General features: G+C 33.5%; 2 protein-coding genes across 3 annotated transcripts in view; one reads left to right on the top strand and one right to left on the bottom strand.

The window, feature by feature from the left end:
* Nucleotides 1-27,572, top strand: part of LOC129806674 (monocarboxylate transporter 2) — a 224,835-nt gene that overhangs the window by 160,437 nt on the left and 36,826 nt on the right. The gene's annotated exons all lie outside the window — the stretch shown is intronic.
* On the bottom strand, nt 18,002-22,930 carry LOC129806675 (UDP-glycosyltransferase UGT5-like). The gene is made up of 4 exons (XM_055855444.1): nt 21,986-22,930; nt 19,068-19,293; nt 18,875-18,987; nt 18,002-18,798 (listed from the first exon to the last, which is right to left on the bottom strand). The coding sequence occupies exons 1-4, from the start codon at nt 22,814-22,816 to the stop codon at nt 18,397-18,399; spliced, it is 1,572 nt and encodes a 523-aa protein (XP_055711419.1). The 5' UTR covers nt 22,817-22,930; the 3' UTR covers nt 18,002-18,396.

Here is a 27,572-nt window from a genome sequence, read left to right as displayed (position 1 = left end):
AACAAATAAAACAAAGTTTAAGATAAGGACAATTTATAAGAACACCGACGAATTGAGGTCAGGAGCTCTTTGCCTTTTCAAGCGCGACTCGTACGGTCTATCCAGTAAATTTCTGGCCAATGGGTTTGTGTGTCCTTCGATCCTGAGCTTATGATTTCTCAATCTTTCTTGGATCTCTTCCTGGACAAGCAGAAGATCAGTATCCCCACGAATTGCGTAATTGGGTACAAACCACGGGGCACCAGTGATGGTTCTGAGATATTTATTCTCAAATCTTTGAAGAATTTCCACATTGGAATTCGATGCGCTACCCCACAACTCAATTCCATATGTCCATATGGGCTTAAGCATAACCTTATATAACAGTAGCTTATTTGTAAGTGATAGCTGAGACTTTCTCCCGATTAGCCAATACATTTTTCTTAGTTTTTCTCCGAGTTGAAGCCTCTTTTTCCAAATGTGGGTCTTCCAGGTGAGCCTGCGATCCAAGTGCATACCCAGATATCTTGCACAGTCGGAAGAGGGTATCTGAACTCCATTCAGATGAACAGGTGGACAGTCGCCCTTCCTTAGACTATATGTGACCTGAACAGATTTAGCTTCGTTAGCTTTGATTTTCCATTTTTCTAGCCAATGCTGTAGATGATTTAATCCATTATGTAAAGCTCTTGAGGATACAATAGGATCTTTGTGAGAAGACAGAAGCACAGTATCGTCAGCATACGTTGCAATTGTCACGCCTTCGGTTTGTGGAAGATCGGCCGTATAAATGGAATAGAGTAGGGGACCGAGAACACTACCCTGTGGTACTCCAGAGTATATCTCATATAGATTTGTGTAAGCTTCACCTTGTTTTACGTAGAAATATCTCCCAACCAGATATGATTCTAACACGCCATAAACGGAGTCAGGGAGGTGCTCCTTCAGCTTGCTCAATAAGCCCACATGCCACACCTTGTCAAAGGCGGCACTGATGTCCAAGAACACAGCAGAGCAATATTGTTTCTTTTCCAGACTTTCACTAATAACTTCAACAACACGATGGATCTGTTGCACTGTAGAGTGACCGCAACGGAATCCGAACTGATGGTCAGGCACCAGTTTTCTTTCCTCAATTATGGGCTTTATTCTCAGGAGAAATAGTCTCTCAAATAGCTTTGACAGGGCCGGGAGGAGACTTATAGGTCGATAAGACTGCACATCTTCAGCTTTCTTCCCAGGCTTTAAAATCATGATAATTTGTGCAGTTTTCCACTGACGCGGAAAGTACCGCAATCTGAGCACAGCATTAAATATGTGTGTTAAGTGTCTTAAACATTTAAATGAAATCTCTCTCAAGACTCTGCCCGTAATTAAATCGAATCCTGGGGATTTTTTGGGATTCATCTGTAAAATGGCATGCTGCAATTCTTTAGGACTAAAATATTTTATGGTTTCATTAATTAGAGGAGAATTTTGATCCACAGTACGCTCCAAACAGCCAAGATCACTCTGCCACGGTGCAAAAACAGTCTGCAAATGCTCAGCAAAGGCGCCAGCCTTTGCTTCGTCCGTCTTCATCCACTCACCATCACCAATTCTGATGGGGGGAGAAGTCTTATTAGGTCGCTTAAAATATTTTGTAGCCTTCCACAAGTTGTAGTCTGTAGCCTGCGTTGGGGACAGCCCAGACAAATATTGTTCCAGTGACTCATTCTTAAACTCAACCAAAGCCCTTTTAACTGTCTTAATTGCTACATTCAAAGCATGTTTGTCTCTGTGCGATCGCGTCTTCTGCCACCTTTTACGAAGTTTTCTTTTTTCTGCAATCATTTTAGCTATATTTTTGGAAAAAGAGGGTTTCTTCACCGTTTGATCACTACCTGGTGTGGCAGACCAGGCAGCATTCTGTATTGTACAGGTTAAAGATTCTACGGCAAGTTCGAGGTCTTCATTGGTCTTCAAAGGAACGTCCAATGAAATTGCACTGTCCAATTCATCCCGGAAGGTAGTCCAGTCAGTTTTGTTGTTGCATAACACTGGTGGTTTCATCACCATCTGAACATCCTCATTCAGTACCAGCAGAACCGGAATATGGTCAGACGATAAATCGTACAGAGACCTGACGTTACAACGTCTCCCATCAATCCCCTTAGCAACATAGAAGTCTATGAGGTCAGGTATTTTTGATCTGTCCGTTGGCCAATAAGTAGGCTGATCACCACTAAAGTAGGAAAGTCCACACTCATTAAACGCCGCCAACAATTCTCTGCCTTTCGTAGTAGTCAACCTGGAACCCCACATTGTATTTTTTGCATTAAAATCACCACCCGCAATAAACATAGAACCGAGGGTAGAAAAGAAATGCTTGTATTCGTCCTTTTTGTTGTTGTGTTTGGGTGGGCAATAGACCGCAGAAATAGTCAGAGTAGACCCATATCTAGTTCGTAGCCCCACACAAGTGGCCTGCAGATGATCATGTCTATAATGAATTCCCTCATAGTGAGTGATGCTTTGTTTAACAATGATTGCTGTTCCTCCATGCCCCCGTCCGTCCGGGTGGTTCGTGAAGTAAATTGAGTAGCCAGGAAATTTTGCATAACTTTTTTCAGTAAAGTGTGTCTCCGATATAAGCATAGCATCTATGTTATGCTGCGTCAAAAATATGCGCAACTCATTTGCGTGGGCGCATAATCCGTTGGCGTTCCAGATGCAAATTCTGAGTTCATCCATCATCATCATTATGTCATTTTTGAGACAATGGTCGTAAGAAGGTTCATCATGGTGCCCATTTGCTCCATAAGTCCTTTCATCATAGACTTTAATTCGTCTATATCGCTTTTCGGCTGGGCTAAAGCGATTTGGTTGGCAGGAGGGATAGTGCCTCGCTGAGCATTCCCTGCAAGAACATTGGCAAAGGAAGATCCATCCTGTACATTGGTTAAATTTACTCGTGTGTCCGACTGTGTTCTTTCCCTATTTATTCTTTCTCTCATTGCAGGATACAATTTTCTTTTTAATTCTAAATGGACAGAACAACCCCTATAATTGGCTGGGTGATTTTCATTGCAATTAACGCACTTAACTGCGTCGTCCTTTTGCTTCCTTTGGCAGTCCTTCGACAAATGGGAGCCTTGACATTTCACACAGCGAGGACTTCTATTGCAGAAAGCCTTTGTGTGATTAAATCTCTGACATCGCTGGCACTGAGGGATCTCTCTTTTCGACCTTGGTGGTTCTACCCTCACAACTGTGTGCAGAAATTTTGTTAAGTTGAAAACTTCTTTATTATTGTTTTTCGTGACAAGATTTACATAAAACATAGGAAGGGGATTTTTAGAGACCCTATGCCTAACATTGCAAACATTAGTCACTTCATGGCCCAGTGAATGAAGCTCATTCTTTATATCTACTACACTTGTCGAATGATGAAGACCACATAGGACTACGCGAAAGTCCCTCTCTTTCTTGAATTGATATGTATGTAATTCAGTGTTTTTTTCTTTTAACTTAGACAAGACACATCTGTACGAGTCTGCTGTCATGAGTTGCACCCGAACTTGATTTCCGGAGAGAATCTTCATGGAGAAGTCTCCATTTGTCAATTCTTGTAGCAGAGTTTTTAGGGGCTCCAAGCGCTCCACATTGTAGATGAAGACTGGAGGTGGACGTGGTTCGTGTCCAGGATTTTCTATGTTTTTTTTGTTGACATTATCGGAAACATCACTTGACATTTCCTCGTCTGGATTTTTCTCACCTTCATTTTCCAAGGTGGAAAAGCGGTTTTCTATGGCTGGTCCTAGCCAGTAGTCACTTAGTTTCTTCTGCTTTGATGGTGCACCATGAGTTTTGTCGGGGCTGGCTCTCGATCTCTTTCCTTGTGCCACTGTCCAATCCTTGCCGGAGCCGGTGATGGATTTTACAGATGTCATGCTTTAGAGTTCAAAGAGAACCTTTGTCTTGGAAAAAATGTTCCTACGGCTAGTAAATCCCACAAGGAGCCCTTATTTCGCCTTGGACCCTTCGGTGGGACTCCTTTGCCTAGAATGAGATGCCTTTGGGGGCTCAAGACACACAAATTCGTCAGTTATGTACAAAAACAGCAGGAGCGTACAACAGAGGAGCTTTTGTACCAACCTGTCAGAGATGTCACTGGCTCAAGTTTGAAATGTAATATTTTAAATACAAATTGATTTTTTTATATTTCTTCTGAAATAGTATTGCTTGGAACCTTGTAAAGAGTTTATCGTCTTTATTTACTCAAAAATCATTCTTAATACATTCTAAAATGTAGACATATCATTTGTGGCCTATTTCGACCACCTTCATTCTCATATAGTTCCTTGCCCTTCGGGATTTCTTCCAATATATTTTTCACGTCATCTCATTTGTCGAAGCTACATTTTTTGTTATTCTTTTGCATTGTATAATCCCTAGAGTACGTAAAATCTAAAAGCTCATGGAAATTCAAGGAACAAAAAAGGTGGCCGAAATTGTAAGCTGGCCGGAATTTGGCACACTTTTCACAACCCACTAAAAGATTCATAAAAAATAGTATTTTTTCACAAACATTGTTCGTAATATTATCACTCGACAAGCATTTCTTGTACTTTTTAAAAAACATTGGTTCGTAAACACAAAAAAAGGTAAAATTTTGTCATTTGTGTAGTAGGACTGTTGAGCCTAAAGGAATTGGAGGGAGAAAGTCCGTCCTGACGAAGACTCTTCTAAGCCAAGGGTACCAATCACTGTTCAGCTGGGGTGGTAACTTTGAGGGGTGCTATAACGGCGGCTAACTTTATGTTATAATATCACTGTAGTTCTGCTAGATGGGGTTGTGAGTACTCGACGAGTTATTCCGTAGGCACAATCGAATCGACTCCTCAGCGAAGACGACACTGGATTCGTGGCTTTTTTGGAATGGGCAATGGGGCTCAATCTCCGGGAGGCTAGCGATGAAAAGTGCTCCAGCATGTTCTGATATGGAACCTGTAGCATTCGTGCTACATTTCCTTCTATTTTTTCCAGAAAAAAAAGGCACAAACAAATGATTGTCAAGTAATCATGCTACGTACAAGCCCAGCGAGCACCAAATGCTAAGCGATTTCAATTCAGCTAAAAAAAAATATTTTCAGCTGAGTTCTGCTAACCTTAAAGTGACACTAGCGATCGCAGCAGCAATTAGTCAAAGTTATTCTTTTTCCCCAATCGAGTGAGAGACTTTAATGAATTTGGTTTCTGTCTTTGCTGAGGTTGCTGGGATTGAGTAGAAGCTAAATGTAAACCCTTTCCATTATTACAATTTCATGATTCATATAATAACCACATTTCGCATTAAAAAATAAAGCAAAAAAATTAAAATTAAAAAAAAATGGTATAGTCGACGCAAAATGATTTCCAACTAATTGGCATATTTTCCTGACTTTAAAGGTATTAAAAATCTCTCTTTTAAAAAATATTAACACGTGTCATTTTAATTTAAAAAATAAATCATCAAATTGAATAAATTTTTGATTTAAAAAAGAATAAGTGCAGTATTAAGAAAAACAATTATTATTGTTTTTCTTAATTATTTAGAAAAATAATTATTTTTATTTAATTAAATTTAAATTTAAGTAGTTTAAAAGTTTTGCGAAAAATGTGCTTCAGAAAATTTATAATCCAAAAAATATTTTATTAGATCAATACAGCATTGGTATAATAAAATTTTTTCTAATAGAATTTTTTGTTGTATTTTTAAAACCATCATTGAACTTAGTAAGTAGGGGAGCCACATCTTTTAAAACGATTTTTTAATGCTTCTGCAACTTTATTTACCATAAATAAGTTAAATATGTAGAAAAATCCAGCTTCGCGATCAATTACAATAGTTGTGATCGAATGTGAGCATAATACATCGATGGCTGTTTTAGGAAAAATGCCAATATTTAGTTGCAAAAATTGAGGAAAATATGCTTTTTTCAAAAGAAAAAACATATTTTTCATAAATAATGAATATTTTATAACCCACAATTGAATATTTCCTCAGAATAAAATTTTTTTTTCTCAAGAAAATAATGACGCAATTTACTAAAAAAATGCAGAATTTTTGGTCCGGAGTATGTTTAATACTCCTATTTGACCATTCTCTATAGACAGCATACCGCAGCATAAATCATATAATAATATAGGTAATAAAAATCGTGATTATGATATCCACCAAGTTGATAAATAATTTCAGGGGAAATTACAAGTTCATTTTATCAGAAAAAGAAAAAAAATGAAAGAGAAAATCTGCTAAATGGTTTCCAGCGCCATCTACCGACAGTGTTTAGATCTGCCATCATCCGCTGCGAGCGCTAAACAGTGCCATTTTCATGTATTTGCTTAACACTTTTTGTTCGAGAGCTGCTGACTGGCCAGCAGACCAATTCAACAAAAAAAAGCTGAAAATTCTATTTTTTTCTGCTAACTGTGCTCGCTGGGTTGGTACATTTTACCGGTATATCAAAGACCTTTCAAGTTAATGCAAATTGATTCTAATCTGTTAAAAATGATGTTCTCCAGAGACATTTATACTCGTGCATAATGGATTACTTTCATACCAAACACTCAATTTTATTTTCTTGGCTTGATTTTTGGAAGTAAAACTTTTAAGTATTTGGCAGATAGTGATTTTGCAGGTAAACTCACGTCCTTAACCACGGCGTTAACTGCCAAATATTATCACAATATAGTCAGAGCTCCTGAATACGTCTGAAGAACTTCTGCAACAATTGAGCGCTTCCGTTTGTCACAATTTTCCCATTCAAGGATCTACTTCAAAAGTTGGAAGGTGTACGCGAAAGTTTCTGAATAGCCAGTATGTGGGAAAATTCAAAGAGTTGCTCCAGGAAAAACATCCAACATCGCATCTTTTGAAGTGATCTGAGAGTCATGGTGAATTCAGTAGATCTTTACCATATTCACCTTGCCAAATTCACTCATCCTCCTGGCCAAATTGGTCTCCTTTGTACTATTACAAAACACTGTTCGTCTTCTTCGACTAAGGAGGTGAAATGTGGCACAATTCGCTGAAAACTTTCCCACAGACAGTGGTTAAGTAAGAAGTGGCCTGAGGAAGATATAGCACATACTTCCGCAACATTACATTTAAGGAGTGTGAGAAAAGGCTTTAAAATCTTCCCTATATGTACCAAATGACTTTGGTTGAGGGTTTAGTCAAACCACATAGTGCTCACAAATTCCAACAACATTTACCACCTTTTCTCTGCCCTTAAACCTTTTTTATGTGATATTTTCAAAATTCAACCACACACACGCATCCAAATTACAAGGGGAGCCCTCCTGTTCCACCATCAACCACCCCATTTCACTCTTTTAACTGAAAAGACACTGTCTGAATTATTTAAATTTTCAATAGTACTTTAGCCAATTTTCACCCTTGTGTCAGAACATTTTTACGAAACTCTCACGTTGTTCTGAGTTTGTTACAAGTGAGATTTGGCACCGTAGATAGACAAAATTTAAATATATACAGACATGCAATAAAAAAAAATGTGGAAAAAATATTCACAAATTAAAATTTTATTTAAAAATAGAGGAAAAATCCCAATTTCAAAGGTGCCCTACTTCCCTCTATTAGTGCAAATATAAAAAAATTGAATAAATAACTCTACCGGTCGAATTGAGGAACCGGTCGACTTGAGGGCACTTTACCTGCAAAGTGTCTCATGTTTTGCGGAATACGCGTACTCGTGACTTGGTATACCTTAAAATCACTTCCGCATCATTTACTCTTTACCGTTTCCCAACAAATTTAGATCAATTCATAAATCACTCAAAAGATCCCCCAAAATAGTTTTAAGAGATATAATTGATTTTCGGACGAAAATTTCTTTTCGGTTGATAACCGGTATATTTTACCAGTACATATAACCGATAAAAATCGGTTCGGATGTAACAGAAATTTCAAGACCTTTCAAAATAATCCAAATTGGAATAACTCGGTTAAAAAATAAGCCCTCCATAAGTGGTTAAAGTTTAAAAATACTTAATATTTGAAATTCTCTAGTGCTGCTAAAAAAGTACCCCTGCTTTTCATAAGTTTTTTCTTTAATTCTAGCACTTAAAGATGATCTTTAGACCACGCCTAAATGCCCGTATGATTCCAAAACTACCCTTAAGTCCTAAGATTAAATCAGAACTATTGGATATTTCTGCCGTAATCGCACTGGTTGATACCCTCAGCCTAAAACTAAAAATATATTAGGAATTAATGGTCCCTCAAAAAATTAAGAAAATATATTTAAAAACATTTATTGTTTAAAAAGTTCAAAATAATAATACTAAAAAATTAACTTAAAAAACAAATCCAGTAAATAAAACAAATATAGTAAGGTGAGGTAACTGGATCGTTTTCCGAAGAGTTCTACTTAAACGCTTGTTTTTGGACTGATGAATTTCTTTTTTACTTCTAGTCGTAATAATTCTAGTCGCCTCTTCGCTAATTCACTTTTAATTAAACCTTTGGATTTAAAATACTTTTTCCACAAGGAAAAAACAATAAATGTTTTCAATCAACCAGTTGTCATTAGCGAAAATATCACTACTAGAACATTTTTAGTGAAGAACCCAGCTGGCACAAGATTGAAATGAGTCGATTACAGTCAAGTGTGCTAATCCGGGCACTCACTAATTTAATGGATAAAAATATTATTTTTGCTTTTTCTCAAACTTGAATAGTTATATTATGTTACTGTAGTGATTTTATTACGGAAATAAAAATATTATTTTAAGTGGATTAGTCATAAACGATCCAGATAGCGAAGCGCCCGGATTGGCATACTTGACTTTAAGCAGTAAAAAAAACCTAATTTTTTTGAAAACTGGGTCTAATTAAGATAGGAAACTTTTGCATTTAGGAAGCTTTTGCAAATTTATACAGAAAAGAATTTCCAAGTTTCAAGATTTTTTAACCAAATGCCACACAAGAAAAATCAATCATACCACTGTGTCACAAAATGTCTTACTTATTAGGTTAGAATTACCACCTCACAAAATTCCTGGAAATCCCAAGATTTTTCTTCACAAAAAAATTAAAATTAAGTGAAAATTTTTACGAAGCTAACCGTTTTGTTCAACTTCGTACAAAATTTGTCCACCTACGTACGCCTCATTTTCCCCGGAAAATTCACAAAAATATACAAAAAATTCACATCAGTATTTAGATAGAACATTCATTTACTTTATTTAACCGATCGAATGATGTATCACACGCTTTAAAATAATTTTTATGCCATTATTTTAATGGTTGATTTTGTGACACTTGGAAAACAAGTGTTCCCTGCATTTTGACAGTAATTTAGATGTGATTCTCTTATAAACACAGCTACTGTAATCTTAGGATTATCTCTAACACTTCCAATCTGTTTTAAAGGCAACCAACTTAACAGACAGAAGTAAAACAGAACCATATGGTTGCTGATTTTTCTGGAAAGGGTTGGACTAGCTATTAGAATATATGGCTATCCAATTAGATTCATTTTGTAAAATAGGAAAAATCAACTTTTATGAAACCACAACTGTACGAATCTGCAATGATTTCTCCTATATAATTAACATCAATATAATTGCAGATTAAATGAAACATTTCATAATTTCCCTTTGATAACTTTTACATGACAATATCACTGTTCTCTTTTCAATACAGCACAATTGTCAGTGTTTATTGTTCATTCATACAGTAACCTTTAGCCCTTTTATTGAATTAAAAAACGGGTAAAAATATTCTGTAAATTAAGTATTTTCAAATTAATTACTTTCCAGAATTAATTTGAAATACAATTTATAAGGCTTTTTAAATGAAAATTACAGAAAATGCGTTCAAAATAAAAATCATTAAGCAATACAATGGTACTACTACGGTAGGAATCAAGTAAAAAATATAATCAATAAACCATCACATTGAGGGTTTTTCATTATCAAAATTACTTCTTGATTCGAATGAGATCAGTTGAATTTAAAGCCCGGTATAAGATATAATCTTTCCAATTGATGTAATTGAGAGTTCATTTGCAATAGAAATCAGTGTTTGATGTAGAAAAGTTGCATTACGTGCTTGGAATATTCTCTGTTCATTTGCGAAAATGCAAACTGGAAACAGGAGAGTTTGTACTTTTCTGCATGATGCTTTAAATTGAGCTCACTTATTGAAAAGAGAGCTCATCAGTCAAAAAGTCGGTGAAAAATATGGAGACTTTATTTAATATAATCATTCCCAAGGAGCATTTATCGCCATAAATGAGTAGAGATGTCTGATATTTATACTAAAACGATGGCAAAGACTTTACAAATTTCTTCTATATTACCGTATAAATTAGGTCCATATTTGGGTGAATGTAGAGTTTTTATATCTGAAATATAACATTTTTTTATTTTATACATAATCACGTCATCCTGTACGGTAAAATGTATTGATTATGACTGAATAAAATATAATCACTCTGTAATACAAATATTCTAACTATCGACTGAAGAACTGTCATTTCTTTTTCAGTTTTTTTAATACTTGCACAAATATTTTTCACGAATGAATAACTATTTGTATTTAACGATTGAGTCACATTTACTATGTCTCGTGTACTCTTATCACGTATAAAATTTTAATGCAATAAATATTTTCCGTTAGAAGATACAATATGTATCGATGAACAAAATTTCATTCCCGACTCGAAATTCTCAAGGGAAAGCTGAGAAATTAAAGAAAACGAAATTGAATAAATTTATTGCTTTTTGTATTACATCATTCAAAGAACTTATGGTTCTCATATTTTTATTTCATGTATTGATAGAATACAGACATAATTTTTCCGTTATTTTTTGACTTCGCCAATTATATATATTCTTCCATGCCGTAATTTTCTTTTTGTTCCGATCAAATTATTATATTATCCGATATTATAACCCGAATAAGTAAAAAAAAAGCCGACAATAACACATCTTTATATATTTCAGCGATTATATTTAATCCCTTCTATTTATGTACTCGACTCTAATGCACATTCTGGCGCCCTTCAGGAATCTAATTTATGTTAGAGATCACTTTTTGTCACAAAGTTTCACTCGAAGAAGAACATCTGCTTAGTAAAGTAAACCAGAATTTGACAATCTGGCAGTATCATACAAAAATAACACAAGTTATATACAATTTATCTCCTTTACGGAATAAATGTAACCAAAATATACCAGAACATGATGTTCATACAATTTCACAATATCATGTGAACGCAACAGCAAGAATATGTAAGACAAATGTAATTTCGATATTTTCGATATAAATTTACACATTTTCACTCAAAAATAAATTATATTATAACTTGTTTATAGATTTAAAAACATTTAGTTGTAATTTTAAGGGAAAATACCAATATACTAACTGGATTTATCAGACGAAATGTATTATATATATTAATAAAAAATAACGGATATTTTCTTTACATTTTTTAGTTAATTTATTTTATACTGGCATTCAACGAGCATAATTTTCTAACAATATAATGCAGTATAGTTAAGATTGATAATCCTAATGGTTTTCATAGAGTGCGACTTTAACGTTTGTTTTTGGACTGATGAAATATTTTTCCTCATTTCAAATCAATAGAATTGTTCTTTGATTAATTTATAATCATGATAGAAAAAGAATTTTAGCAATAATATTGAAGAAAATTAATAAAATTACGATAATATTAATATATGCGCAAGAATGTTAGTGCGATACTTTTTTCTAACACCGTTGAATTCGATCAAACTCTGATGCTCATTTTAAGGAAAAGTTTAATGCACAAAAATGAGAAAATATTATTTCAAAAACATTTTTTTTTAATTTATTTTATCAATTCACATTGCTGACTTTGACCTTCTTCTTTTGCCAACGTTTTGGAATTTCTCCTGGCCAAAAATAGCACTGTTTTAGTGTGTCGAAAATCGATTGAGAAGAAAAACCATTAAACGTTTTCCAGCGACGAGCTGTCAATAGCAAAATTTTCTCAGAAATGAAATTTTCAGTACACAACCCAGCTGACCCGAGTTTGAAAAATATTTGTTTCACGCACTTATTATACCGATAAAATTATAATTTTTGGTTTTTCTTAAAGTAGAATAGTTATATTATGTTACTGCAGTGATTAATTATGGAAATAAAAATATAAATTATATTTTAAGTGGATTTATCGGAGTTGAATCGCTCGCGACATCCGAGTTTTGCAATTGTCGGAGTTACATGGCCTTGTTCATTCATTATATTTTTTAGCTTTATTACGTTGAAAATATGTTGGTTACATTTGAGACATACTTTATTTAGATACCAAATTTCGCTTGGGAGTGACTAAAGGGTGGATCCTAAGGTGCTAGTTTTGAGTAAATTAAAAGCAACCTTATTAATCAGACATAGCATAATTCTTAAAGAACATTATGCAATCCAGCTAGGATTTAATTCACGAAAAATGAAGCAAAGGTATATGAGAATTATATCATGCTATTATTTTGAAATTTTTTTTTATTTAAAAATAATTTATTGATAGAGATTATATACAATGCATTTGCGGTTTTGAACTTAAATCATCATGGGAAAGCCCAATAATAGACAATAAAAAAAACACATTTGAACTATTTTATATTACTATATAACCATACTATATACCTCTTGAAATAAAATTCAACTGTGGTGTTGATACTGCAATAATATGACACTTTAATTGTATATATCTGTTGGAAATGGCGAAAATCAAACCAAAATATATGCATGAATATTCAACAATTTAACAACTGATACAACTCCAATAGGAAGTTTAATTTATGACAAACGATATCAAATTAATACTGCACAATACTTGTCATAAAATACTGATGGTGCATTTATTTATTTAAATATTTGGTAAAATTTCCGGTTATTCTGTTTTTCGTTGGCTTCACTCTGTTTTCATTGAAATTCAATGTCTCTTATCTGGGGTAACCTTTTCTGAATGAATAGAATCTGATTTCGATGAAAAAAAAGGCATCAAAATGAAAATATTTAATTTAGAAGCGGAATAAATTAAACGTAAGTGATTTTGACTTTTCAAACTTCCATCGAAGAGTTAGATTGGATTTTTTGTTCGCCAAAAAAGTTTTCCATTGTAATCTTTCTTTTTTTTCATATTGTTTCATAGAATAGAATTCTCCCCAAATCTTATAAGACCTTGTACTGCGTAGAGGGGCTATAAACTTGGGAAAAATACTCGCGGGGACTATATTGAATTTTCTTACACCATATATTTATGTATATTGTGTAAAGCCATCACTGTAATACCGCATCTCAACATACGAGTTGACGTGAAATTATATTAAAAGAACAGACAGGATTCGCGGAAATAATATCACATATATTATGAGGATGTTTTGCAATTTTGCAATACCCTTTTGACATTCCAAAATATTTTTATCATTCCTCAGTCAAATTTAATATCCATGAAAACATATGAATATTCAAATTAATAGCAGTCATTCTCAATTTATTGGCAACTTAATATTTATACTACCCATTAGGAACTATTAAATTGTTTAATATTTCCTTCAATACTGGGAAAGTGTAAAAAGTTCAAATTGTTTTCAAATGATTTAGGGCCGAATGAACACCTCTTCGACAGGGAACCCCTATTGACACTTTTGTCAAAATATTGAAATTTATTTAATGTATCTAATAAAATGTCAGTAATACGGCGTTTTTTTTATTAATCTGCGTTTTTCGATAAGGATAAGTGTTCAAATTTCGAATTCCAAATGATACATATTTAGTAGGGTGTCAAAAGTTCCTGACACGTGTTCTTAAAGTGTCAATAGATGTTCCTTTCACTCTGTTTCTTGCAATAGAGATCTTTAACTTTAAAGTGTCACAGTTTATTATTGATTTATTTAACCATCTATTTAAGTTGTGATTAGAAGGGACAAAGCGTTATTGCGAGCAAGATTTCTAGATAGGATTTTTTATTCAAAAAATTAAATTTTTAGACTCACTTTTGATCAATTAAAAGCAGCAAAGCCTATTGAACAGGATTCAAACACTTTTAATGTAGCCCAAGGTGTTACTCAAGTATGGAATACTGACACATTTTTCCGCTAGAATCCATGGAATCCTTGGAATTACTGATCAGATTCTGATAGAATCTGAAATGGAATCCATACAGAATCACTAGAATCAATTGGAATCAAATGGAATCTCAGAATACCTCATTTATGATTGCTTGCTATCATTTTGACAATCATAGACCTCAGCTGAAGTGCAATGCAAGAATGTGAAGGTGGAATTTTTATCTTTGCTTTAACCGTTTATATGAGGTATCATACGATTTAAAATCACTTTAATCCATTTTTTCTGAGATATGCTTTTATATTATATGATGATAATCAATTAGATCTTTCATAATTGCTCCTATTGTAATCTTCGGATTTTCTCAACCACCTTCAATCGATCTGACAGAATATTTTTTGAGTATAACTAATTCCGAAAGTGATCAGCCACCAGTTTAAAGTGAAATATGCGAAACTCATGAAAGGGATTTTTAGATTCGTCGTATTCCGATTATATAAATGATGACACATTCGCCCTGCTGGCTGAACTGAACAAAATCAAATGTAAGAGGGCTCAGAATACAAACCGGAGAGATGCCCTGCGCAAGCATGGAAGAGGACAGAATCAGAATTGATAATATCCTTTTGGAGAATCCTCTTCTGAACTACAGTTCAGCTCCACGGGGAAATCTCAGATCAAGTGACGATGACAATCGATGTGGTGTTCAAGAAGTGTGCCAGATACGAGTCAAACAAGCAAACTCCAGCCTTCATTAAATATTTACTGCGTTCTCAATTTCATAACAAATTTAAGATTAGAAATAAAAAAAAAATGAAAAATTCATCGATACTTTTTACCTATAAGAACGATTGGGTCATAGGTATATGATCCATTAAATTTAAGAAGTATTACTGAAATTACCAATGAATGATAAGTTTTACTTTGTTGAAATTATGTGGCTTTTTGTTTCAAAAAGTTTTTCCTTAAAAAATATATCAGTGCTCTCTTTTTCAGTTCGAGCAGTAAAAATAGAAATATAGAAAATATTAAAATTCAATAATTAATGTGCAATATTGAATTTATTTTAACTTTTGATCATAAATATTTATTATACAGCAAATATCTGGAAACTTGAAAACAATATCTTAGATTGCTACATCGGAACTAAGCTACAACGCTGCAAAGGATTCCCCTACCTCCATAAATTGCAAATCCAAGTTCTTCTGATGAAATTGCTCGCCTTTCGAACAAGATCCCAGAGAGAATAATCTTCAAAAATCGTTTTATTTCGAAAATTGAATTTAACTTTCCGTAGAATTTGTTGAAATATGCCTTCATTCTCTTTCCTAATTTGAATTCTGGTTACCAATTTGTCCTCTTGAATAGCTACTCTTACATTATAAACATAATTTAATAGAGTTTGTAATGAATTAATGTAAAGAATTTGAATTCAGTGACCTTTGAAACCCTTTAAGTACGATTTAGTCACCAGTGACCCATAGAGAAAATAATTTTACCTCACTTCCTAAAGTTATTTCTTTCAAATGTTTGTATGTAATCGTAAAGTAAAAAGTTGTAGAAATCTAGAATATCTATTTTTGCAAATCTCCAACTGTTTGATATAATACTAAATCGGCGGCAGCCAAAATTCCGAACGCCAAAATCCCGAAAAGGCCAAAATTCCGAATTTTCAAATTCCTGAAAGGGATGAAATTATATGGGGGAAAATGTTTAGAATAATTTTCCAAGACACAGAAGATTTCCCTTTGCCTCCAGCAAGCGAGGGTGCAATCGTGGGAGTAGCTATGACACTTTTAAGAATTCGGGATTTCGGTTTTCGGGATTTTGACCGAGACCCGGCATTTAATGGTTATTCCATTGTAGGGGAGATAGGGATAGAATTAGCCAGCAAATGAAGCTTTTTTTTCGCGCGTGGTTTGTGAAAAAATGATAAGGTTTGGCTAATGTTTTTGCATGTGTTTCATAAGTAGCATTAGGATATTAGCTGTATGAAACAGTGTAGTCCAAGGCTCTAAAATCCTTGAGTTTTTCTAGAGAGGATAATGGCTACGCGTACCCCGGCCTGGGTAGATATAGCCACTTTTGCGGTGCTAATTGCCACCAGAATTCCAGATGAAATTTTAAACTGGAGATAGCAAATATTGTTTCACATGATACACTGAAGCCCACTGATGCTAAATAATGTCATTTAAACCTAAAGAAAAAGGCTTTAGCCGACTTTTTTATGCCATTTTTAGTAATTGCGGCAAAATTGATGAAAATATCCTGAAAAAATCTATTTCACAAATTTTTCATCCGAATGGCAATATTGCTTGGAATATCAACAGTACTTTTTCATCTAATAATTATCCATGTATTACACAGTAAAAAATTGTGTAAAATTTTACTACTATAATAGTGCAAAATCGACCATTTTAGTTGTTTAATTTAAAAATGTTTTAAAAAAGCCCAACATTTTGGTAATTTATTATCACGTGATTGAAAATTACCACTATTATAGTTGAAAAATTTTCAACAATGTTGTTTAATTTAAAAATGTGTAAAATTTTAACACTATAATAGTGTGAAATCGGATAATTTAATTATTTAATTGCGATCTGTGTAAAATTTCTCACTGTTGTAATCCTAAAAATGTTTCAAAAATGTTTCGTGATTTAAAACGGTTTACAAATTCTAAAAATTACCACTATTATAGTATGATTACAGTTTTTCACACTATTATAGTGTGAAAAAATACACAACTTTATGGTATTTTTCGTCACATGATCAAAAATTAACACTATTATAATTTGATTATAATTTTTAACACTATTATAGTGTGAATTCTTGTGTATTTCAACCAAAATTTTATAAAAATGCTTCTAAATTGTAGGATAACAGGATCAGAGTTATAAATATTTCTGGCAATATGGGGATGTGTTCCTACTTTAATTAAAAAATACTTTGCTCTAGGGTAAGTGTGCCAAATTTCGGCATAGTTGCATGCAAGCGTCAAAGTTTCAAGTTTGAAATGTAATATTTTAAATACAAATTGATTTGTTTTATTCTTTCTTCTGAAACAGTGTTGCTGGAAACCTTGTAAAGAGTTTATCGTCTTTATTTACTCTAAAATCATTCTTAATACATTTTAAAATAAATAAAAATATAGACATAGCTTTGGTACCCTATTTCGGCCACCTTCATTCTCATAGTTCTTTGCCCTTCGGGAATTCTTCCAATATCTTTTTCACGTCATCTAGTTTGTCGTAGCTACATTTTTTGTTATTCTATTGCATTGTATAATCTTTAGAGTACGTAAAATTTAAAAGTTCATGGAAATTCGAGGAACAAAAAAGGTGGCCGGAATTGCAAGCTGGCCGGAATTAGGCACACTTACCCTATGTACATTTTAAGAAAAACGAGAAAAATCCACTGACTAATTCTACCCCTGGCTATTGGTACCCCGGTCTCCCCTATAATTTGTAATTCTTGGTCAATTTGCTGAGGGATTTGTGTTAATCAACAAAAGTCAATTATATAATCTCAACACTCACTTCGACTTGGTTCAACAAACAAGTGTACCAACAACACTTATCGAGGATTATATGAAATTTTTGTAGTTGAGAGTTCTTTAAAAACTCAAATTTTTTCAGTGTAAGTACGATAAAGAATTTTATCAGAGGAAAGCTTTCCCTATCAAAACTCTATTGTTCATTTAAACCTCTTAAGTGTTCCATTTAAATAGTGCAAGACCCAAAATCATTAAATAAGTAAATACTTTCGCATATGGCAGGCATAAGAACAACAACTTTGTGAACTATAAGAGGTACCCTTTAACTTTAAACAGAATTTCATTCTAGTAAGCTTTCAAACTCCTGGTGGATGACATCCGGTTGAAATATTAAGTTTTGGGGGTTGAAAGAACAAACTCTGAAGTACACGATCCATGTTATATATTTATTTTAAATTTAAAAAATATACTACAATCTCAAAGAATAAATATATCTCACGTTTCATTTGTATGTGTCACGGATAGATTTCTTTTCTGGAAGTGCACAAATTTTCATATGATTTGCAATTTTTCTCCTCGTCAAAATATAAATCTCTTCTTTGCAGAAGATGCTGGAATACTAGAGAAAAGTTTCTTTTATCTCTTGTGGTTCAACACTTGTGAATTTTCATGTTGAGTGCAGGGATTCAACATGAAATCCTTTGGTGAAAAATTCGACATTTCCACCTTATTCTTTTGCTCATAAGATTGGCATTTTTAGAATTCGCTATGTGCATATGAAAATTTCTATAGAGATTTTCTTCTTCTGAGGTGCTTTCCTCTACTCAAGTTTCCCCTTTCTGTTGCCCTTCCTTGCGGCCTTTCTGCTGCACCTTTTGATGATCTTCCAAATAATGTACGTAAATATGAGGAAAAGTACGAGTGTGACAATGGTCAGGAAGGCTATTACGTCTATCGATTGCCTTTGCAGAAGATTCAAGTCCATAGACCTGCTCTTCAGGACTGACACGTCTGGATTCCTAAGGATGTACTCACACCACCAAATAGCTCTCTCAAGGGGCGTTTCCGATTGATCCTGGAACAACTTCGACCGCAGTTGTGCTTTCTGCCGGTATGTTGGATTGTTCAGAACTTGCTGAATGGCATCCTTGAGGGAATCAGACGTAATTGTGGCCAATTTAATTGTCACAGCTACTCCAAATTCAATGGATTTCTGGATGTTCTGTTTCGAAAATCGAGAAGCAATTTGTCATGAGTAAAAGTTTTTGCATAATATCTTAAAATTATGTTGTGTTTACCAAGAATTGATCTACAAAAATAAGCATTCCCACCATAGGAACACCATGCCAAGATGCTTCCTGAGTACTCAGTAATCCACAGTGAGTGATGAATAGCTTTGTATTTGGATGAGCTGGCAGGCACAAGAGACAAGACCATATAAATTAATTTATTTGCCCCTTGGGAGCACATCTCAAGGAAGTGAAAACTCACCCAGAATCTCATTCTGTGGCACCCATTTTCGAATAATTAAATTGTTTGGCACTTCCAATGGAAATGATGACTCAAACTTCCATATAAATGTATAGTCAGGAAATTCACGGATGGCACCAATAATCTCTGTTATTCTCTTCTCGCCAATGGTGTCACTCCTCATGTTTGTTCCAAGAGAGAAAAGTACCACACCTTTCTTTGCAGATGCCATGATATCCTCTAAATCCTATTCAGGACATAAAAGTGCACTGTTAAAAAAAGTTGACTAATACATTTTGTGAAAATGTAAACTTACTTTAAAAAAAACTATCAATCCCAATACCAAGCCAATACCACTTGGGAAAAATTACTTACAAAGCTATACTCCCAAATATTTAGTACTATACAAACTACTATTCGCAATACCAATGGGATTGGCACTAATGCGTTGAATTCAATCCCATAACTAACACAAAATGCCTTAAATCTAACCCAAATTTGTCAATGGCTTTGACATTTGCTATCAATCTCAATACCAAGCCAATACCACTTATAAAAAATTACTTAGAAAGCTATAGTCCCAAATATTTAGTGCTACTAGCTACTATTCGCAATACTATTGAGATTGAACCTAATGCGTTGCATTCAATCATATAACTAACCCAAAATACCTTAAATCTAACATAATTTTGTCAATGGTTTTGTCATTTACTGTCAATCTCAATACCAAGCCAATACCACTAGGGAAAAAGTTAATTATAAAACTGAACTCCTAAATATTTAGTGCTACTGGCTATAGCTTTCAATACCTCTGGGATTAACACCCAGTACTACTATGAATTCAATCCCATAACTATCCCGAAATACCTCAAATCTAGTACAAATTTGTCAATGGTTTTGACATTTGTTATCAATCCCAATACCAAGCCAATACCACTGGGAAAAAATTACTTAGAAAGCTATACTCGCAAATATTTAGTGCTACTAGTTACAATTCGCAATACCCGCAATACCAATAGGATTCGCAGCAAATGTAAAAGCAACTGAGAAATTTGTGTTAAACTTGAGATACTTTCGGATAATAATGAAATTGAATTCATTATAGTGTCAATTCCATTGGTATTATGAATATTAGATACCAATGGGATAGAAACTACTGCTATGAATTCAATCCCATAACTATCCCAATAGTCATCAACCCCAACACAAATTTGTCAATGGTTTTGGCCGTTCTGGAATTTTCAGGTCTGGAATTAATTTTAAGAGGCTGTGGTATTGATTTTACAAAACCTATTATCTAGCCAGATAGATATAGTATAAATGAAAAAACAGTGGATTTTCAGATACTAGTGGTATTGACTCTAATATATTATTTGTAGATTTCTTATGAATTCAAGATGTGGTATTGGTCTTAAACCATTATTGCGGAATTGATTTACTAAAACATATTTGTTTGCAAAAGAAATAAAAGTATGTTAGATCGTAGAACAGACGGTACAAAATTTCTAAAAACAAATTATTAGAAGAGACTTTAACACACTCTATCATTGACTTTGAAAAATGTAAACTCTTTCAACAAATGGTATTGCTATAAACTTTTTAATTGATTTCAGAAAATTGTGGGATTGTATTTAGATGTCTAACAAATAATAATTTGAAAAAAAAAATTTTCTATAAATAAATTATATTTTAGTATTATGTATCTACAAAATTTTTAGTGACCTTGTAAACATTGTAGGGTTTCTATCAGAAACATTTGCATTAATTTAAAGAAATGTGTTTTTATTAAATCAATAATGCTATAGTTTTTGTGGCTTTTGCACATTAAAAGCAATTTTCGTCAAAAATTGCTTTTTTTAAAGAACAAATTGACGTTTCTGGGCACATTGAAAAAGTGTGCCATTGAAGAAAACAGACCGAAATATTCTCAGATACATCACATTATAGACTAAAATGAAAGCCACCACGATATTCTAGGATTCATGTTTTTGTAAGCTCAATCCCAATTCGGCCTAAGTCAGTCCCAAAGTCAGTGGGCTAAGGATCCGTACGGCAGGGTGGGGTACTTTAACACAATTAAAACTTTTTCACTTTTTTTTCAAAAGTTACTTTTTAAACGAATACAAACCATATTGAAACTGACTATGTCCCGTATACAGCACAACTAGTAGACAATTATTTTTGGTCCCAAAAATGTGTATTTTTGAAAATAGTACATGTGTGAAACGGGTGGCAGCCAAAATCCCGAAAGCAAAAATCTCGAAAGCCAAAATCCCGAATGTTCAAAATCCTGAAAGGGATTAAATTATATGAAGGAAAATATTTAGAATAATTTCCCAAGGCACAGAAGATTTCCCTTTGCCTCTAGCAAGCGCGAGTGCTATCGCGGAAGTAGCTAATGACACATTTAAGAATTCGGGATTTTGGCTTTCGGGATTTTGGTTTTCGTGATTTTGACCGGGACCCGTATGAAACTACCCCACCCTCCCATTAATATCGATCCAACAATGTCTAAAATCCAACACAGGATGCTCTGAATATTGAACAGCATTCCACAATATTCCAAAATCAATCCCACTATGTCACAAGCGAATCCCACAATGTATTAAAATCAATATCAAATATCAGTTCAAAAAAAAATTAATAATATTTGAAGGGGAAATTTTTTTTAGAATTCATTATAGATCTTTAAAATCAATCAACAAAAAAAAAGAATTATTTAAATAACAACTGATTAAAGTGCATTATTTTTCTCAGTGTATCAATCGTGATAATATAAATTTCACAAGAAAAGTCAAAGTGCATAGCCTCTAGTACAATGCAATTATCGGTATGAAGACAAAATTAGTTTATTCACGCCACCCCATGCCATCCATTATCAGTACCCTGTCGAGATTATGTTGATTTACTTGTCACTGTGTTCGAGATAATGTTATTACCTGAGGAAGTGCCTTGAGTGCCTGAATCTGCATTCCACCGGCAGAAATGACATTTGGGAGCGTTGGTTCAATGTGATCAGTGATTGGGTCTCGATTCATGATGACTAACTTCATTTGCTGCTGCAGTTCAGTGATTGAAGTCATCCCTGGGAAGTCCTTCTTCAGATGATATTCGAAGATACGTGTCATGATATGCTCTCTTATAACATAATCAACCACATGCAGGAGATAGTTATTGAGTCTGCTCCAGAAGGAAGTAACCGTGAAGGTATCAATGTAACCATAAGGGACGAATGCCGGATTGAAGACGGAACCAACGAAATTAGCTGTTGTGCTGGGGGAGTAGAAGGCAGTAAGGCCCACAAGAGGTGGATTTTTGAATTTATGTACAAAAGGCAGAAGAGCTGGACCAAGAAGATAGTCATACAGCACCAAGTCAAATTCAAAGTCATCTGGATAGTCTAAAAGTTGTCTAAAACCAGTCGATTGGATTTCAGAATCAAGAAAGTCCACAATGTACCAAGGCATAAAGAGGGCAGATAACCACGGATTCATTGTGCCATACTCTAACATGTCTATTTCCTGAAAAGCTGGACTCTCCAGATATTCCTTCAATTTGTCCAGATAGAGATACGTGAGATTGGGTGTTTTGTAGTCATCTAAATCTGAAGTGATAGACGTAACATTGTGGCCCCGAGCCGCCAATGCTTGGGATAGTGTGGTAATGAAAATGTGGTGACTGGGACTGGGAACGCCCTCCAGTACCAAAATATTGGCACTCCATGCAAGAGGCACAAGGCACATCACACAAATTATGCTAAACCACTTCATTTTGCACCCTCAAAACAGAATAACTTTTCACCACAGAATATCTATTAAATTGTGCCTTCGTTCTCCAAACATTCCCACCTTTATAGCCCCTCACACATTGACCACCCACGTAAACTGTTACACAAAAGTCTATGAGATAGGGTATATCACATAATCTCAGGTCTATCACCCGAAACTGTGATTGTTGTGCAATCAACTGTCTCAGTGTTAAACTTTTGATAACGTTCTGCTAAGTTCTCTTGTGCCTCAACCATTTTTTGAATGGGTTAATACGCGTACCGAGACTTAATGATGACCAAACAATTTTTCTTATCAGATTCACCAAAATGTATATTGCTGAAAATTTCAAAATTCATTCTGATTGAGCGAAAACCGTCAAATCTCTTTGAAATTAAAATGAAGTATTAGGGCTAAAACACATAATTACCGTCAAATTTCTATTATCATTTATTAAACATTACAAAGCAACATTTTAACTTATGGACTAATCATTTTTGAAGTTTGGTCGTTGATAATGTTATAATAATTTTGAAAATATGCAATTCTTGAATAGGGAAAAGTGCCCATGCTTGATATCATTGGAAGCTTCGTAAAGACTAAATTTTTCCTATGTTTCTCAATAAACGTGACTCCGCAATATATTTTAAAAACTGGCCGCACTTTTCCATAGTTTTTAAAATATGGTTGCGATGAGTCACATATATATTGTGAAACATAGAAAATTTAGTCATTACGAAGCTTCCAATGTTATCAAGCATGGGCACTTTCCCCTACTTTGAATATTATTCATTAAGTAATTTTTTATTATGTTTTAAAAGAGTTATTTGAACTGTAAATTATTTTTTTCCAAAATTCTGCGTTAATTAAGAACTTATTAAAAACTAAGAGGAAAATTTCGTGCTATATCCAGGTTCAAATCAATACTCTTGATATTGATTTGATTGACTTAGATTTAGATTTGAATTTTGATTCCAAATTATGGAAATAAATCACGATATTATTTATGGCATCAATATTATAAAAACTAAATACAATTGTAGCAAGATTGCTCCAGGTCTCACACCACAACATGCTGGAGCACCCTTCATCGCTAGCCTCCCGAAGATTGAGCCCCTTACCCATTCCAAGACAGCCAGGAATCTGGTATCCTTCTCGCTTCACTGATGAAGACCGACTGAGGAGCCGATTCGATTGTGCCTTAAGAAAAACTCGACGAACACTCTTTACTCCACCTAGCGGAATTATAGCACCCCTCAAAGTTACCACCCCAGCTGAACAGTGATTTGCTTAAAAGAGTCTTCGTCAGGCCTGGCTTACCCCATCCAACTCCTCCAGGCTCAACAGTCCAACAGTCCCACTACACAATTAAAACTGAATTCTTAAAATTATTCTTTCAATCGATTTTTATTACTGGATTTATTATACTTTGACAAAAAATGTTAGCAAAAAAATGAGTAGGCTAACCTCTCACCGTTTTTTCCTTCACTGTAAGAGAAATCCGAAAAAGTTAAAATAACATTCCGGAAATGCTTATTTTACCCTACAGTATTGATCCGAAATCGGTGTAAATATTATGCTTTTTAGGTATATTAGGGGTTAAAGTTACACTTTTTTGTATTAATTTTACAATTAAAATGGCGTAAAATTACAGTAGACTCTCTCTCAATCGGGAATATGGGGCGAAATGTCATCCGGTTTAGCATTAGAATTGAGCGTCAAAGCCTTTGTAAATTCCACAAAAAGTGCTCAATTATAAAGAAACACGATAAAATAGGAAGAACTACAGCGAATTTCAGCAAATTTGCTTCATAATTAAATGTGAAAATTGTCACCAAAATTTGACGCCCGATTGAAAAAGAGCCGATTGAGTGAGAGTCTACTGTAACATTAAAAAATGTTGATATATTTTTAAACCTAGAAACTGTTAAAGTTATGAGGAAAAAAAGTTAATCGCACCCCGTGTTTTTCTCAGTGTTCTTAAAAAATTGAAAATTTGCTCTAAAAAAACCTCAATTCTCAATATTTCAGGATAAACTTAACACAAAGTAATTAAAATGGTTCTGCTAATTGATTTTTATCACTAGATTTCAAATATTTTGATAAAAAAAATGACACAAAAGATGGATATGCTGACCTCTTACCCAGGGGCCTCTGGAGATTCATTTCTCCATACGTTTTTGCATAGAGGTACTGACTAATTGCAAGTTTTTTTTCCTAAAGACAATTGACTTATCAGTCTGATATACATATATTTCGGAATTGTGAATTATAAGCTACCTAAAAATACATATTCTATTCGTCGAAATAACACAAGAACTACGAGCAATTTTGTTTAAGTCGCGGTGCAATATATGCAAAATTTATACAAGGAAAAATGAAAAAAAAACTTCACTTTTTATTAGACTTGATAGGACTCTGCCCTTACCATTTTTTCAATAAGTCGAAAATCCGTTATGAATTCTGCAATTATCAATATTTCGGAACAAAATTACTATTGAATTTTTAAAATGGTTCTATTAATTAAATTATTCATCATTCGATTTATTATACCTTGACAGAAAAATTTTTTCACAAAAAATTGGTTAGACTAATGGCTAACGCTTTACCAATGTTCCAAAAAATCGAAAATCAGCAAGTCTCAATATTTCTGGATGAAGTTAACAAAGAGTACTTAAAATGATTCTATTGAACGATATTTATTACTGGATTTATTCTACCTCGACAAAAAATTGGTGGAAAAAGCGGATAAACTAACCCCTTAAAATTTTTCAAAAAATAAAAATCAAAAATAACCTCTAAAAGCTGCAATTCTCAATACTTCGCGACAAAATTAACACTGAATTCTTAATATTATTCTGTTAATCGATTTTGTTCAGTGAATTTATCATACCTTGCCAAAAAATAAATTGGCAAAAAAACGGGATAGGCTGACCCCTTTCCGTTTGCATTTTTTTTTTTCAAGAAATTGAGAATTTGCACTAAAATCGCAATTCTAAATATTTCTGAATGAAATTCACGTAGAATATTAATAATCATAATATTTTTGGGATATTGTGTTTTGGGTTAACTCTGCTTGTTCTTAATCCTATCGCATTGCCGTGTTGACTCTAAACGATTTTAGTATTGATTGTAGAGTATCGTATTTATTATTTGAAGAAAAAAATTGTTTAATTTTGTTAAATAGTGTATCTGTTTTCATCCCATTGTAGTATAAATTCTAAAGTGTATTGTGGTATTAGTTAGATGAGATTATTTATTTTATCATATTGCATTATTGATGTTAAAATTATTATCTTTATTATTTTAATTACGTAAATAATTTGAACTAAAAGGGTACAAACTTGATGAAATTTTAAAATTTTTGTGTTACAGAGGCAGGATATTTGAAATTGCAATGGCTCTATTCTGCTATTTTGAAGAATAAAAGACATTTCCTAAACATTAAAAATTGATTATCCGTATGTTCTTAATAAATAGGGGAGAGTCAGGATGTTTAGGACAAAGGTAGTTTGATAGACGGTGAAATTTTCTTATTGGAATTACGGTGCTATTCCAATGAGAAATGAAAAGGGGAAATCTTTTTCCTGGACTTTTTTTCTAGAACTTTACTGTTTTCAAACGCTTCTACATTATCAACTTTTCTTTGTGTTGGTTCCTGTCTCGACTGTTTTCCTACACAACAAAACAACCAGGACAGGAACCAACACAAAAAAAGTGGATTATGAAGAAGCAATTAAGAACAGTAACTTGTTTAAAAACATATTCATTTTTCATTGGAATAGCACCATTAAGCCACTAAATAATCCTAGGTTGCAGATGTATCTTGACTTGCCAAGTATTTCGGACGGTGAGAGGTGTTTCTAAAACCACCCTGAGAAGTAGTTTTAGTTTAGTTTACTTTTCGAATACTTTTTTTCTATAGGGTATATAATATTCTAAAACCTTTAAAACGGTTTTCGTCTCTTTGAAATAATAAAAATATTAAATCGACTACTCAGAAAATATCGAACAACTCGATTTTTCACAAAAATCGTTTTATTCGCTTTTCGGATACTTCTTTATACCGTCTACCTTCCCTGTGAATATTATACTTGAAAGACAATTATTTTTAAAATTATAGAGATTTTACATCTCAAAAATCCTATACACTGCATGTAGAATCTCAGCTTCAAATCGCTCTCCTTCGAGTTATTCGTTTCTTATTCTGAGCGGTCGAAATATTCTTTAAAGTCAAACTGTCCCAAATATACCTCCCTCACCTACTCAAAGAAATGCAAGAGAAATTAATATTTTTTGTCGAAACACTACCGTGAGAAAAATATATATGAATGTACATATACAATGAATAAAATATAAAAAAAAACTTTATCGGCCTGAACTCCCCCAACCATCCCTATTCTTAACTTATTTAGTTCTTCTTTTCTTTTCCAATTTCTATTTTATATTATCTAATTCCTTACTTTGCTAAAAGCTCAAAGTTTATAGAGTTACATGACACAATGAAATATTTGTACAAGGACTGTCTCCAAAATTCCATTTCTTCACATAAAATAATTTTATATAGTTCTATGCCACAAATTCTCTCTGAATTTCCCCTAAAAGTAGACAAACTCTCTAAAAGTCGTTTCATAGTAACATTCACTGAAACGATGGTATTTATTTTTATATGCTGTAGTTTTTGTATGTGTACTTTGCCAATTTTCTATGCCATGTACCACAGAAAGAGTGCAAAAACGTTGAGACAAGAAGTACATAT

Source organism: Phlebotomus papatasi, chromosome 3, assembly GCF_024763615.1.
Source record: "Phlebotomus papatasi isolate M1 chromosome 3, Ppap_2.1, whole genome shotgun sequence".
Taxonomy (NCBI): domain Eukaryota; kingdom Metazoa; phylum Arthropoda; class Insecta; order Diptera; family Psychodidae; genus Phlebotomus; species Phlebotomus papatasi.
This window is presented reverse-complemented; position numbering and strand designations above follow the sequence as displayed.